The 17,702-nt window shown below is 32.8% G+C and overlaps 1 protein-coding gene across 9 annotated transcripts in view; it reads left to right on the top strand.

The window, feature by feature from the left end:
• LOC128993941 (uncharacterized) overlaps nucleotides 1-17,702 on the top strand; it is a 61,820-nt gene that overhangs the window by 13,159 nt on the left and 30,959 nt on the right. For 8 of the 9 annotated variants that reach the window (XM_054418079.1, XM_054418077.1, XM_054418078.1 and 5 more), the window contains 3 exons: nucleotides 5,257-5,400; nucleotides 7,372-7,440; nucleotides 15,354-15,442. In XM_054418079.1, coding sequence (XP_054274054.1) covers nucleotides 5,257-5,400; nucleotides 7,372-7,440; nucleotides 15,354-15,442 — 302 coding nt within the window. The remainder of the gene's footprint in view (nucleotides 1-5,256; nucleotides 5,401-7,371; nucleotides 7,441-15,353; nucleotides 15,443-17,702) is intronic. The other variant, XM_054418085.1, reaches the window with a different exon arrangement.

Consider the following 17,702-nt stretch of genomic DNA (forward strand, 5'->3'; position numbering starts at 1 on the left):
GGTGAGTTTTAATTGTCCCCCCCCCAACTTTTTTCTACATTTTTTCAAATATCAATCCCAGACCACTTCCAAACAATGTTGGGTAGTAAGTACTTAATTTTGACAAGGTGGTCATTTCCGGCCGCTATCTTGGATCCGCCATATTGGATGCAAAATATTTTTTTCAAATGTAAAGGTGGGGTTGTGACCCATTATTTTGAACTACATTTCTACCTTGATTACAATGCCGCAAACCGTTTAAAAAAATATTGATTCCTCCCAAAGTTATGAGGGTTTTTTAAAACTTTATTTTTAACCCATTTTAACATCGTGCATTTACAAACTAAGACCACAATCTCAAAATAGTGCTAGATAAAGATAAGTATACACTACCAGTCATTGTCCACCTATTTTCACTTGGTTATTACAGATGTATTTTATTCGGCCGCCATCTTGGATCCGCCATTTTGAAATGTGATAAATTATTTTAAATATGAAAGACGTGTTGTGACCCATCATTTCAGATTTTTTTTAAGCTGAACTCAATTCCATGATCCGTTTTTCAATTTTATTTTTTTATTTTGAAATATTGACACTTTTAACAAAAAATTTGCAATATATCATAAATAAAGCTTGATAACAAAAAATGGATTGCGGCATTGAGTTTAGCCTAAAAAAGTAGTTCGAAATGATGGGTCACAACACACCCTTCATATTTAAAATAAATTATCACATTTCAAAATGGCGGATCCAAGATGGCGGCCGAAAAAATACATCTGTAATAACCAAGTGAAAATCGGTCGACAATGACTGGTAGCGTATACTTATCTTTATCTATCACTATTTTGAGATTATGGTCTTAGCTTGTAAATGCACAATGTTAAAATGGGTTAAAAATAAAGTTTTAAAAAACCCTCATAACTTTGGAAGGAATCAAGATTTTTAAAAACGGTTTGCGGCATTGTAATCAAGGTAGAAATTTAGTTCGAAATAATGGGTCACAACCCCACCTTTATATTTGAAAAAAAATATTTTGCATCCAATATGGCGGATCCAAGATGGCGGCCGGAAATGACCACCTTGTCAAAATTAAGTACTTACTACCCAACAATGTTTGGAAGTGGTCTGGGATTGATATTTGAAAAAATGTATAAAAAAGTTGGGGGGGGGGGACAATTAAAACTCACCCTGTATAGACTTTTGGAAAATTAAAAGAATTTTCAACTAGAAATTATGAAATTTTATAATAGTAAAAAAATACTATAAATTAAGAAATTTTTACATAATTAAAGAAAATTTAACTAGAAATTACTTCAAGAAGATAAGGCTGTTCAATAAGGCTGTTACATATATATTGACGTTTACATATTGTTAATCAACTTATCTTATAAATAATTATGTGATATAGTTTAAAAGGAATATGACCTTTCTGACATGACAGTAGCTGCTTAAAACGTATTTTCTCTTTGTACGATCTTTTACAGCCAAAATGTCGTGTTATTTTCAATAACGTTACCAAACCGCGCCAAAGTCCGTAATATAGGCTGGTGCAAATAATTTGTCAAGAGGGGTAACATTTTAGACAAAGTTTCTATGTTTGGATTTTATTAGACACGATAAGAGCAGATACTTCTTCATAAATATTTCATATGTGTTGAATAATATTGTAGGCAAAAGTGGTGAAAAGGCAGACATAAGATACAATACGATATAAGATAGTTCAATAAGAAATAATTAAAGAATTGTTGTGATAAAAGGATTTTCCACTGATTACGTAATGGAACGTTATATTGCAAAACATGACATGATAAAGAAGAAAATCAATTTTACAATCAGAAAATAACATTGCAAATACTTATTTGGTAGAATTCAGTAACTCCCAATAAATGTGTGTTGTTTGAAATACAATTTAAAAACAAACAGCTGTTTCATTAAAAAGTATTATTCACATGGCCAAAATGTAACAACTCTGTGGAGGGATCTTTAAAGGCTTCCTGGGCAGAGTCCTAAAGCTATGGTTCCACAGGATGCGGAATCTCCGCCGTGCGGTGCGATTTTTTTCCGCTGCGGAATTAAAACGACACTGGTTTAATGGAGTTTCCATGTGTGCGGTTCCACTGACTTGCGATTCCGCATCCCGAATTTTCGGTTCCGCATGGCGGAGAAATCATACTGGTCTGAGAGCAGTAGCAGTGCGGATTCCGCCAGCGGAGAAGAGCCATCAAATATTGTGACCGTGCAGTTTCATTATGTCTTATGCTGTAAAAAGAGTTATAGATGAACGATTATAAAGTAACACCTGTAATCGTAATGCCGATTTTCAACAAACTAACTGTTAAAATCAATTATTATAATACATTTAACATAAACTGTCGAAAATGGTAGACCTGACTAACAAATATCCTGAGATGTTTGGGTATCAAGTGTTAAACGGGACCTCGTGATTGAAACCCCTTAAGTTTTGTTAAATAAATAGCAAAAATAGGCCCCTTCACTGTCTCGATTCTTAAATATGTCACTTCGATCACTGTGACTTGACACGAACAAAGATAAAAGATCGACAACATCATCATCAATGTCATCATATAGCATCAAAGCCAAAAGGGCTTTCCTCTTTCTATCCATACTCGTCGCTAGTTTGGACAGAACTGAATCTCCGCAACGTTATTTTCGCAGTCTGTAGAACCACCCCTCTAGATATTTCGCTGCGTAATTTTCCGCTGCGAAAAATTACGCACCGCATGGCGGAGATTCCGCATCCTGTGGATCCATAGCTTAAGGGATTTTGATTAGTTTTTCTTTTGATAACTCATCTACTGACCAAGACCTTTCTTGGGACACCTCTACCAAGTTTCTACGCCCAGCCGTTCTCTCAAATAAGTGGGGACAAGGTTTCCAATTAAATATTTGGATTCCCCCATGTTAATCTTATGGGAGAAACTCCAACTTTGATGGCCTGTGGGGCAAAGTCCGAGGACTTGTATTATAGGAATTGGTGAAAGGGGGCGTCTACACAAAAAATACTTAATTTTGACACATTGTTTTTAAAAATCCGTCCATTATTAACGGAGGAGTAGTGTTTCGTAGGAATCGCCTACACGTATTATATATAAGGATAATCTTTTCTCAACAGTAATAAGTGATGCTTTTGCTTTTGTACTGTATTTTGTAATTTGATAGTATTCCGTGGGTAAATGCCTTTATGAACACATGCTACAACTTACAAGTCTTTTGTTTACTTTTCCTTGTGTTATTTAATTCATCCAACATGATTACTTAGCAACCCATAAATAATGTTAAAAAAATGTGACTTTCAATTTCATTTTTCAACGTAATTAGATTTTTGTAGGCAGATCTAACTGCAGTAAACTCGTTTTAGGCCAGAAATAAACTATTTACAACATTTGAAGAAAATCGTCGGAGCCGTTTTCGAGATCTTTCTGCAAGCAAGCAAGCATACATACATACATACAAGCAAACGTTGCTCATATTAGAGTATAGGATTATATGTGGGAATAAATCTTAAATAAAATTAAAGTTTTTCTGTACATTGCTCAGAATTATATATTTTTTGGTTATTATTACGTTTTATAGATTAAAGAAGCCGAAACAGGTATAATATCAATTTCTGTCTGTTTGTCTATCTGTCACGGCCCAGAAGACATTTTACGCGGCCTTCTCCTGAAAACAAAGAGTACCTATGCAAATTAAAATCATTTTAATGTAGTCACTGGATTGGCAGGAGTGTCCTTAGCCATAGAAAAATTGGCCTCCTTACTTTGTAAATAAAATGACGGACGTCCAAAACCCAAATTGTGTGTGATTTTTGTCAAGTTTTCTCCCATTGTTTACCACATACATGAAATAACGAATAGCTGTTTGGATCAAGATTTTTTTTCTAGCTGTCACTGATATGTTGACATGAAATCTTTTTGACAAATACTGCAACCATTTACGATCACGTTTTGAAAGCAAAACCAAACCAAGTGTGGTTTAAAACGTCGTTCCTTACATAACAGATTTAATTAGTGCAATAATGTGTAACGGTAAATGAAATTAAATAACTAGGCATCCAAGTCAGGAACCGGAGATTCTTTGTATATCAAATTGTTCTTTAGTTTTGACAACCGGAAAAAGACCTTGAATCAATGATGTACAACTTAAATGTTTTTATTATCGTCGCCAAAAGCTTACGAAAAAGGTTTCTACTCATTGATGGCACTTCAATGGCGGTTGTGTAAAGTGTAAAGGAAATAATCACAACTGCAGTGGCTGATTGTAACAGAGGTTTAAGGATTATGTTTAACTCGCTTTTCCAATGTCCCTACGTAGGCCTAACAAATTATTCACAACCAAATTTCGACGACGATCCTTGATACCGGTACTTTTCCCTAAAATGCATGTCCTACCTACTTAGGAAATAAAATTACAAACGTTCAAGAACCCAATCAGTCCTTTTTTTCAGTGTTCCACGGAAAAGACAAGAGCACCTTTATTAATGAAAATGTCACTTGGTATAAAGTGTTCAATGGTGAGGTTTGAGGTAGTATTTAGACTACTTTCAACCAGTGTGGAAAGTAACTTTCAATTATACGCCTACCTCAAGGATATGCCTCATTGATCTATATAGCAATTTTTTAATCGTTGGATATAACGTGTACCGACACGATTCGGGTGACATTTAATTGTGCAGCTTTTTTTCTTTTTTTTTGCTCGAAACTGTCAGATATTGTATTTGCGAAGGTTTATCAAATGTCCTATAATTGTTTTGCCAGCTTATAGTATATTTGGAAATATGCAATCCAACTGCAGATCTGAATATAATAAGCTTTTAACTGACTACAAGATCCCCGTGCGTAGAATGGGCGCACAGCAATAATATAGATATATACATGAATGGGTTGTCCAAAAAACATACTTTCTCCTCTTAATACAGGCTGTTTGTTTGTTTACTTACTTCACTTACTATACATACCAGACTATACTTCCTATAAGTAAACTTTCTCTGGGCTCAAAACATTCAAAACTTTAACCACTTATCTTTTGTTGTTTGAATGCTTATGTAGATTATTGAAGGTAGCGAAATTTAACAGTTCCCCCTTAATATTTAAGAGTTTCTAAAGCATTTATAATGCTATAGCCTTGTTTATTGGCTGGGTAGGTTAACAGTCAGTCCTGAGAAAGGGTAATATTATTTAGACTTTATAAACTGAACTCAGCTGTTCTTGGATTGTTGGGCCTTTTAAAACTAATCTTCCCCTGGTGTGTTTCTGTCAGGTGGCTGTGGATGGTCAGCACTACATCTCCTACTCTCATCAATTATCTTTTAAGGATATTAACAGGATCCAGGTTCGTGGACATATAACTCTGGCTAACGTCGACTTCCAGAACACCCCCAAGTACCCTTCCCCTCTGCCACAGGTGGGTGAATTTGCTGTGTGTAGATAATTGATGATATTCAAGCGTAAAGCCCAGAAATTGAAAAGTGCCACTATCATTAAAAACATAATCTATATATGAAAAATCCTATTGAGTCAATGTAATTTATTTTAATATGTCTATATAAAATAAAAATTTAGAATAATCTTATTTAAAAAAATACCTTGTTCGGGAGATATTTTCTTATCGCTTCTTTGGGTTTCACGAAAACTATTCAAGGCATACAGTTTTATAAAGGCAAAATATATTTTAGAAAGAGCAATCAATTAAAATCTGGTTTGATTTTAAGATGGCAGGCATTATAATTTTTAAATCTTAAATTGCAAAGAAATTCTGCTTTTGTAAAAAGGTGCCAGATTTTTGTCGGTTTGAAGATGTCGAACATTTTATTTGTACGATATAATTGAATTACTAAAAAATGTCTGCTTTTATGAAAAGGTGCCGGATACACTTTGATTAAGAATTTGAAATTTCCTGTAAAATGACACCAAGTTCAATAAGATCGAATAATGAATACCTGTCAAATCAAAGGGTTTAGGCACAAAAGAATGGATTTATTTTTCTGTTTGAAATATATATAATAACAAACTGTCTACGTTGAGCCATGATTACGTTCCACCGAAGAGTGTCGCGACTCATTTTTTCTTTCAAGTTGTTCGAATTTTTAAGTACTACGTGTCTTGGAAATTTTGATCTTCAGTAGACAGCTTTACTTACCCGACGACCACCCTTCTGATTAGGAGTAAACCTCGCAACTGCAACCAAGCAAACACCATTGGAAGCGTGTTCCCAGATACGAGGGGCGGCTCACTCCTACCTAAAGGAATGGTTAAAAACAATCCATGGTTTGAGAAGAATAGCCATAATAAAAAAAATCATCAATCCTTTTTATCAATCTTTTGCCAAAATAATAAGCCGTATTAAAATAAATCACTTAACATATAAAACATATCGCTCAAATACAATATAGTACATATACAATAAAAAAGATATCAGCTATGAGAGAGGGAATGTAGGACTAACTTTACATAAAAATAGAGTCAATAAAAATACTTATGTTCAGTATTTAAAAGGCCAGCTGATCATATGTGTGAGAGAGAGAAAGAGCATATTAAAAAATCCCCACATGGCCACAACAATTCAACAATCCAATTTATAAAAAATGAAAACATTCTGGTTTCAAGTGCAATTTTCTCTCTCGTAATATCGTTTCTTTGTGTAACATCGTTCATTTCTCTCTCCTTTTATTTTGACTTGCTTCATTTACCTTTTCCTTTTGTGCGCATTTAATAAACCCTTTTTAATTTGACTCTAAATTCTGTGTACCGTTAGAACATTTGGACATTCATCAAGCATATTTTCTCGGCTAGACAACATTCGACCAGATCTTCTTTCAAGACTTTTAGAACGTCATAGTGGTAACATAACTATACTTCAGTGTTAAAAATTAAACCAAAAGTCCATAATTATTTTCTGTTGTTATCAAGATTAAATTAATAACCCATATACAGTCCAGTTTTATTATATGAAAAAAGCCTTTTGAATACTCTACAACTTATATTTATATTACTTGGCTCCTTAACTTTATCCATCGTTGAAAAGCGGAACACAACAAAAATAAAATTTCATGTATAGCATCGATTAAAATTGGCCAGTGTTGACAATTACAACGATGTTTACTTATTACCAGCCATAGAATCTCTAATTGCCTCCTTGACAGGCAGGAGCTCGGATTCGCCTAATCTAGCGGACATCTGTCCACTATGGGGGCGTTAGAACATCGACCGTTTTAAAACACGTACTATACAAAAACTTGAACAACTTGAAGGAAAAATGAGTCATGACACTTCTCTGTGGAACGTAGTCACGGCTAAATGTTTAGAGTAAGAAAAAGAGTTTATGTACTTTCAAAAACAATTCATCCTAACCTGGTTTTAATTTGTTGCTTTTTAGACCAAACCTGCGGAAGAATGGCAGACGGACTTTTTACATCCCATGTTGGAGATCGACCGCGTGTTACAGGTAATATACTGTTCATCTCCTACAGTCGTGGAGACATCTTATAATACGGTGCAATTAGACCTAAACCGGGACATCAAAAAAAAAAGTTTCAAACCAGCGCCAAATTGTTGAATACACTTCCCTCAATATGTAAAAAAAGTTACACTGATTTGAGTGTCGGGTTTGGGGGGAAGGGGGTGAAAATGGGGTGAAAATAGGACTTTTTTACTTTTTTGCAAATACCTCAAAAACGGTGAGTTTTTCTTAAAATACAATGAATTACAAAAATAATCTACATTAAATTTCGAACAAAATGATACCATACAATACCTATCTACAATGAACGGTTCAGGAGATATTGAGGGGTAAATGTGATTTTTACTTAAAATTCTAAAAAATTTTTTTTTTAAATGGAGAAAACCCATGGACACCCATAAAAAAAGTTTCTATTGAGTGCCAAATTGTTCAATATACCTCCCTTAATATTTGTAAAAAAGTTACACTGATTTGAGTGTCGGATTTGGGAAGTAGGGTTTAAAGAAAATGGGGTGAAAATAGGACTTTTTTACTTTTTTGCAAATACCTAAAAAACGGCGAGTTTTTCTTAAAATACAATGAATTACAAAAATAATCTACATTAAATTTCAAACAAAATGATACCATACAATTACCTATCGACTATGAACGGTTCAGGAAATTTTGGGGGGTAAATGTGATTTTTTCTTAAAATTCTAAAAAAAAATTTTTTTAATGGATAAAAACCATGGACACCCATAGAAAAGGTTTCTAATGAGTGCCAAATTGTTCAATAGACCTCCCTTAATATGTGTAAAAAAGTTACACTGATTTGAGTGACGGATTTGGGAAGTAGGGTTTAAAGAAAATGGGGTGAAAAAAGGACTTTTTTTTACTTTTTTGCAAATACCTCAAAAACGGAGAGTTTTTCTTAAAATGCAATGAATTACAAAAATAATCTACATTAAACTTCGAACAAAATGATACCATACAATACCTATCTACAATAATTGGTTCAGGAGATATTGAGGGGTAAATGTGATTTTTTCTACAAAATACAATTCTACAAAAATTGTTTTTTAAATGGAGAAAACCCATGGACACCCATAAATTATCTTAATCCAATAAAGAATTTTAAAATGGTGGCCATATAAATATTTTAAATTTAAATTGCAAAAAAGGCTATTTTTATTAAAAATTTAATGAAAACTTTTATTTAGGTTTTAAAATTCCCTATCAAACGACACCAAGCTCAATAAGATTGAATAAAAATGTAAAATTATTAAGATCAATGCTTCGCTATTCAGGTTTGCCTCATTTTACAACTAAAAATCGTGATATTTCATTTATTTCTTCTTATTATTTTCATTATTTTAAAAGCTAAATGAAGTTCATAAAAGTCTCATAAAATTAGTAATTTTTTAATTTCAATTTTAAAAAATTTAAATGGCCGCCATTTTGAAATTTTTTATTGGATTAAGATCATTCTTTTTCTAACGAGAGTCTATTTTACCTCAACATACATACCAAGTTACATAATGATCGGTTAAAAAATTCAAAGATAAAATACTGTTTATGTGTAAAAAAACAAAATGACAAATATCTGGTTAACGAAGTGATTTTGGGAAATAATTTATTCTTGATTTTCTTATTATTTTGACCCATAGAACTATTTTCTGGAGTTTGGCTGTTCTTACTGGTCACCCTGTAGGATGTCTCACGTAAAGTGAACCAATAGCGTTGAAACTCACCTTTTTTTATTATGAGTTATAGAGTTGACTTCTTATGGAGCACTCCCCTTTACTTTTTAGATGTTTTTTGGGATGATTTCCAATTTTAAAAATATGTTTGCCATTTTCCAATATGGCTGACAACTTTGTTATTTCTTATAGAACACCCTGTGGTTTATGATTGTTTTATAATTCAAATGCAATTTTAAGTCATTTTTAATTTTGACATTTTCTCTTAAAAACTACTCATTTAGGAGTTACAACGTAACGTGTTACACTTATGTTTTTTTACAATTTTTTTTACAAGGAAATCAATATTTTTATCGTATTTTATTATTTTATTAGAATGTAGTTGGAATTTTTACAACCGTTCATAGTTGATAGGTATTGTAAATATGATTGTGTTTGAAATTCAATAAAGATTTTTTTTGTAATTCATTGTATAAAAAAGCACCCTTTATGAGCCTCCCTTTTTGAAAAGCCCTCCTACCAAATCAGAGACTCAAATCAGTGTAACTTTATTGCACATATTAAGGGAGGTCTATTGAATAAATTAGCACTCATTAGGAGATTTTTATGGGTATCCATAGTTTTCATAAATTTAAAAAAACAACTTTTTTAGAATTAAAAGAAGAAAATCACATTTACCCCTCAATATCTCCTTACCCGTAAATGGTAGATAGGTATTGAATGGTATCATCTTTTTTCTAAATTTAATTTAGATTATTTTTGTAATTCATTGTATTTTAAGAAAAACGCACCATTTTTTAGGTATTTGCGAAAAAGTAAAAAAAAGTCCTATTTTCACCCCATTTTCTTTAAACCCTACTTCCCAAATCCGACACTCAAATCAGTGTAACTTTTTTACACATATTAAGGGAGGAATATTGAACAATTTGGCACTCATTAGAAACTTTTTTATGAGTGTCCATGGTTTTTCTCCATTAAAAAAAAATTTTTTTTAGAATTTTTAGAAAAAATAACATTTACCCCCCAATATTTCCGGAACCGTTCATAGTAGATAGGTATTGCATGGTATCATTTTGTTCGAAATTTAATGTAGATTATTTTTGTAATTCATTGTATTTTAAGAAAAACTCACCGTTTTTGAGGTATTTGCAAAAAAGTAAAAAAAGTCCTATTTTCATCCAATTTCACCCCCTCCCCCCCAAACCCGACACTCAAAACAGTGTAACTTTTTTTACATATTGAGGGAAGTGTATTCAACAATTTGGCACTGGTTTGAAACTTTTTTTTGGATGTCCCGGTTTGCTGTTTTTTTAAGCTAATTGCACTGTACTATTAATCTTCTTCCACAATCACTGCGAAATCGCGAATATCCTCCACAGTCACGGAAACATAATCACTGTCCGCGGTCACGTAAAAATCCTGAATAACCCTGCAATGACGGAAAAATAGATCATCGTCCTCATCGATCCTTATAACCCTGATTATCTCCCGCGGTCGTGTAGACCTCGTCATCGTCTCTTGTAGTCACTGCAAAATCCTGAATATCCCTGCAACAACGGAAAAATACATTATCGTTCTCCTTGATCACGACATAATCCAAATTGTTGTGTAACCCATTTTGAGGATGGATGGGTAAAACCAGCCTTTTTATTTGTCTAGTGTTACCATAGGCATAGCCTACAAGCCCTAACTAAGGTTATAGGTTAGAAAGTTAGGCCTAACTTATGATAAGGGCAAGAGTTAGGAAAAGCATGATACACGTTTGTTTTGGTAAATACGAGCAAGTGAACTATGATGGTGTGTTAACCCATAGATGAGTTAATATTACCATGCCAGTTAACTTTCATTCATTTTGAATATGCCTAAACAATTTAATCTTGTCATGAAAACAAATTCAGTAGAAGTCAGCATACTATGATAAGATGTGCAAGTTTAGCACGAACCAACTGGCACAGGAGGCATGTTGAGCATTTGCCTGAGTACGATCGTACGATGTTTAAACGTGTTTGCCATAAGAATTTGAAATTGTAAACCAGAAATGTATAAATCGTTGTCGTCTTGTCTACTTGGTCCAACGTTACGTGTCCGCGTGTCCGTGTGATAAGCCGCAAACCAAGGTTGTCAGCTACGGTAAACGGATAAGCCGCCACCCGGGCTGTAGCGCCGACATGGGTTCCTTCCACTACAATCCTACACTACAACAGTTATTATTGTCATCCTATTCTATATCACCAAATCCAATAAAAAAAAACACAAATTATACTAGTTTTTCAAAATCACTGACACAGTAAGATACAGAAGTGACCGATCTGAAAACAAATTGGACTAAAATTAAGTAATAAACCGGTGCTATAACAATATTCCCCGCCGAATGCTGAACACACGCCGAGTAGTTGTTGGTGCGTTTCAGGCGTTTATTACTCGTATTCATTTTCTACAAATATCAGGCATTTTTCTTTTCAAAATGCATTCTGATATTTTTCTTAACATGACACTATTATGCAAGTTAGGTAGTTTCTCACGATAATGCAAATAAATACTTTATCCTACTAGAGGAATATTACTTTATAGCTTGGGGTATCCAAGTCCTACATAACAACCAATACAACAAGTGTGTTGACAGCACGAAGATATAATTAAAAACTATTTCAAAGCAAATTATAAGATACCCCCACCACAGCAAACCTGCAGACTAAGATCTCCATTTCCCTGATTGGATTTACACTCAAATGTCTCCTTAAAAATATCACATTTATTCATTTAAATATCATTAGTTTAACGAGTACTTAGGTTTGCTGCAACAGGGAGGGTAAGAATTTTAATAGTTTAGTATAAAATTAATGCATTTTCCAAATTTGACTAAAATATGCTCATAAACAAGCAAACTACAACTGTTTACAATTTTCCCCATGAAGAACATGGGAATTAAAAATTACACTTTTTTAATTTTCTCCTTAACCATAAGGTATAAAACCATGCTTAAATATACTAAATTATTTCTTTTTGTAAGCTCTACAAAATGGTTGGGAAGGAAATTCCAAAATGCGATGTTTATTGGATCAAAAATGGGGAAAACTAGTTTTACCCCATAAAACCCCCCATAAACCCCTGTTCCCATAGTCCGATCATGCGAGTTCGCGAACTCAGAACGTAGATTTACACGTTTGTACTAAATTTTATCAAAATTGGATGATTTTTGCTCGAGTTATCGCGCTAACGGACACACATATAAATATATATATGAATTTGAATGGATGTTGTTTTTGGCCTCTAGGGACCTCAGAACGAAAAATTAAATCGGTACCGGGTCTGGGTCTTACCATGAGTACTACGGTAATAGCTTATTTCCTGTATGGGAAATTCGCTAAAAGAATGTTCATAATAGCCTATTTAGATAAAAAAAATGAGGATTTGAGAATACCTAGTTATTTAAAACTGCAGAATCATGTACTTGTTTAAACCCCAATAAAATAAGATACATATTATTTGTTATAATCTTATTTAGCTAAGAAAATCATATATGTAAACTACTTTACCTATTTTATCAGCGGCAAATGTAAACTATTTAAGACTTTCTTGATTTCAGTATTATTTGGTCAGTGGTCATAATCCCAAATGTTTCCTTTGTATTGTGTAAGGTAACGCAAAATTTTAAAACATGATTTATTTTAAAATTATACAGGCACTGTCGAAAATTTAAATTGGTTTCGTCTAAACCTTCCAAACATTTGACAAAACAACCTTTGTATTTTTGGCTATAATATGTTCAGCCAATTTTGAGCTAATGTGTTAGAAAATTTGCATTGAAGTCGATCCCAAATAGCTTTGCTTCACTCCTCTCAATAGTAGCCCGCAGCGAATGTGTTGATAATTTCTTAGGTTACGCCTAGGTAATTTTATGTCGTACTAGCCATCGACCCTTCGCAACAGGAAGAGAAAACTTAGGAAAATGTGTAGATACACTTTTAGTAATCCACTAAAAGTATTTACTTTAAATATTAACTGGCTACTTTTGTTTCCCAGACATTATTTTTTGGGAAATAAACCATACAAATACAATTGGTTTTTATTAACATTTTGGAAAAAAGAAAGTCAGTAAGTTAATGAATTACGCACTTAATAAATAAAACTCCTTATTCACACAATATCAAAAATTATTTATTAAATTAAAAACATAAACATAACTGTAAACAATCCTACTTCGACAGTTTAATTTTTTATCACAGCTGCTGGGTTGAAATCTATATATTAATTTGAAACTGTTTTTCTTTGTCATAGCTAAATTAAAAGAACGGCTGGGCGTAGAAACTCGGTAGAGGTGTCTAAAGAAAGGGCTTGGTCTGTAGATGAGCCATCAAAAGAGAAACGTGGTAAATTCCCTTGGGGCTCTGCCCCAGTGGCCTTTGAATTCCCATCCCATGTTATTCTTATGGAGGAAAAACTGGGTTTTTGTCCCAGCTAATTTCAGGGAACGGTTGGGCGTAAAAACTTGGTAGGGATCTCTAAAGAAAGGTCTTGGTCTATAGATGAGCCATCAAAAGAGGAACGAGGTAAATTCCCTTCTGCTCCAGAAGCCTTTACAGTTGCCTCTTCAAATTTGTTTACCATCTATCTATATATTAATAGGCAAGCATGTTTCTTTAAAACCTTTTTTCTCAGCTCGTGTGCATCGCAGGGAAAATCTACGCATACTGTTGGAAAGATATTTTCCTGTAGATGTGCAGAATCCCTTTATAAATTAAAATAGGCTCAAAAATAAGCACAAAAAATGAATTTGAAAACTTAAAAAAAATAACATGGGAGTTATGGGTTGCCATGTTGGTGACGAAATAACAACAAAATATAAACAGAAAATCAAAACAAATTCCTATCACATGTTTTATTTACAGTGTGGGGTTTACACTGTACATTACATAGTGTAAGAAACGGCCATGTGGCCCTAACTTTGTCTGAAAAAATATATAATTTTTCATTTCATATAATTTTAATTTTTTCATTTAATTTCATTTAAATATTTTTGGTCGAGTTTTCGACCAATGGACGACCTCTAGTATGCATAATTCTACACTACTTTTTAATGAAACAGCTGTTAATATTTAAATTGTGATTTATTAAATTTTCAAAATGAAGTACAGTACTTGCAATGGGTTTTTCTGATTTTAAAATCAATTTTATTCTGCATCGTGTCATGTTTTGCAATATAATGTTCTATTGCCAAATCAGTGGAAAATCCTAATATCACAGTAACTCTTAAAATTCTTCTTATGGAGTTAACTTATATCTATTGTGTAGCTTGGTTTCTGCCTTTTTTTACCACTTCTTGGAGATTGTACGTAGGTGATATTCTTTGGCGTATTGCATTGCATCTGTAGACGAAACTTGGGTTGGTGAAATTATTACAATGGAAAAACGCGAGAAATCCTAGACAATTTGATATAGGCTAAAAATAAAACTGAATTAACAATATGCTACATTTCTTGAGCAATCATTGAAATAACCGATTTGCAAACAATGGAAACATAGAAAAAGTCATAGAACACAACCAAGTAGAAGAAAATAAATCATGTTTTTTTTTCATTTATAGTCGTTATTATAGACAACCTAATGCGGCTATGAGAGGGAAAAATTTGTAGAAACACTAAAAAACAAGATCTGTGTGTAGATCGTGAGTATTTCCATAATCTTCGTGAGTCGCCTGTAATGCTTCGCAATTGCTCGAATTCGAGCAACAGGTACACTAGTTATTAATTGTTTTCATAAATTTAGACAACTAATAGTGCTGCACCCTGTTGGTACATCTTGTAACCTTTTAATGCTATTGATCATCACAGAATCAAATCGTTTAGTTGAAATGAGTGTTAAGATTCTTTAATTCCATTTAAATATGAGTACTCATAAAGTTAAATTGGGAAACTCCAGAGCATCTGGGGCGGAGCGCTTTTGATGGATCTGCACCAATGCTTAATAATGCCTGAAAGTTTCATTACAATCTGTCGAGCTGTTTCGGAGTCCATAATGTTCAAATATATATATATACAAACTTCCTCTTTTATAAATATAGATAAGTAGGAACTCAATAACTCTAAAAATTTGTAGGTTCAGTGATGTAGTCTTCAAAATAAATATTAGGAAAATGGAATAGTAGCAACTTATAGGTTTTATTCTATAAACAATCTTGTTGTTAATGTTATACTGTATTAATAAAGTAATCGTTTTTAGAGAATGTACGTGGTATACAAGCTGACGTCTCAACTTTATGAACAGTCTTCTATTATAGCTGAAGGGTTTGTGAATGAAGATGCTAGATGGTAAGATCAACTTTTCTTACTTTTCAGTATATTTATACATAAGTTATATTCATCGAATAATCAGTACTTAATTACTTGATCACTTTGCCCACAGGTAAAATATCATTATGGATGGACTTGATTGTCTGAGCAGCTGAGTAGTTACAGTACTTGCTTTCAAATCTGAATGTTACTTGTTTTATCCTTAGCGAGGTCAATGCTGGACCCAGGTGGCAATTTGGCACTTGGATGCTAACTATTGATGCATACTACAAGTAGGTTTGGAAAGGTGGATTGTTACAAGATCAAGGTTTACATTTTCCCTTAAAAAAAAAACACAAAAAATACTAATGGTGTAAAACGCAATGAATCGGAAGTTATATTTAGTCATTACGGTAGGTTTTTTGGGCAGTATGTCTAGTTTTCCCAACAAGATTCACCATTCATCACATTATGACAATATGTGATTTTTTGTCCAATATATATAATTTGATATATTGTCTCTGTCTGGACTTCTAGCTGACATTTACATGAATAATTTAGAGAAAACCAAAGTTTTAATTGAAGGCAACCCTTACAAATCCAAAATTATATACTGGCACCGATATGTTGACGATATCCTTTGCCTTTTTGAAGGAACACAAACAGAAGCAAACAATTTACACGAACACATAAATTCAATCTCGACACAAATTAAATTCTCAAAAGAAATACAACATTCACACATTAACTTTCTAGATATAACCATTTCAAAAGAAAAACACATTCATAGATTTAAAATTTACCGAAAACCAACTACAACAAACAGTATCATACCTTCACATTCTAATCATCCATGGCAACATAAATTGGCAACATTTCATTCGTTAACACACAGACTTGTAAATATTCCTATGTCCACTGAAAACTTTAACAAAGAAAAAAATACTATTATATATTTGGCAGTGAAAAATGGATACAATCCATCTATAATTGAAAACATGATTAAGAAGAAATTTAAGAGAAAACTTCAAACACAAGGAACTACTTCAGGAACAGAAAACAAAAAGAGGAAAGAATTTATTTGTATACCGTACAATACCAAAATTAATAAAGCCCTAAGAAAAACTTTCAACCGTTCAAATGTAATAATCAGTTATAAAACAAAAAATAATGCTTTTCAAATGATCAATAACAAAATTTCAAAAGAAAATATAGCTAACCAAAATCAAGACAATATGAGAAAATCAGGTATTTATGAAATCAAATGTTCTAATTGTGATAAATCCTACATTGGGCAAACAAGTCGAACTTTTGAAAAACGGTTCAAATCAATCAATTATCAATTATCAATTATCAATTATTTAAGATGGGGACGCCACTATGTGCGTATTTTAACCCAAATATGAGTGAAGGATGAGTGTAGGATGAGTGGCGCGATCTTGTAGTCTTGTTAGTGACTAAGGCCGACATGTTCCTTAGACACAGCTGTTAATTAATAGCCCATACAGCTAATGGCAACTAAGGGACCTACAGTTTATAGTGGAATCCGAACCACATTTTTCCTTGTAATTTACGAATTGGTCTAATTATCAGGATAGTACTGCGGATAGTCGTAGTACTCACTAGTGCGGACGTTAATCCACACCAGTGAGCATCGCATCCACAGTGCATCCCTATAAATATCCACAATTCGTGACCTCCTAGTAGCTGGATTACAGGACGACGCCACCCGTCCCAGTCTACAAAGAACATATTCAAGCATTAAGATCAGGAAACCGCACAACAATGAAATCTAATTTTGCAGAACATTTAATACAAACAGACCATGAATACAAAAGCATCCACGAAAATTTAAAAATCCTTGAATATGAAAAAGACAAATCAAAATTACATGTTAAAGAAGATTTTTACATTTACAAAAACTATAAACAACACCCAGAAACTTTACTAAACACAATGAACATCAACAAATGCAATCCAATATTTGAAAAAATCCTGCAGTTAAATTAAGAGAGAAAATTATTATATATAGTATAAAGACCATTTAATACAGAAGAAATCTAAAGTTATCAAAACCTATGAAATCATATGATTGTATTTATTATTTAGATAAAATGTTTATTGTATTTGTTAAGATATAAAAACAACATGACTATAGCATAATCGTCGAAACTAGTTGTTGTTAAATAAAATGAATTAAAAAAGGGTACTTAGTTTTTAATAATGTTTTTATATATCAAAATAGTAGCCCGAATCACTACAGTTTTCTTAATATATATATATATATATATATATATAT

Source organism: Macrosteles quadrilineatus, unplaced genomic scaffold, assembly GCF_028750875.1.
Source record: "Macrosteles quadrilineatus isolate MER2022 unplaced genomic scaffold, UCM_ALF_1.0 Scaffold_5__1_contigs__length_97177068, whole genome shotgun sequence".
In the NCBI taxonomy this organism is placed as follows: Eukaryota; Metazoa; Arthropoda; class Insecta; order Hemiptera; family Cicadellidae; genus Macrosteles; species Macrosteles quadrilineatus.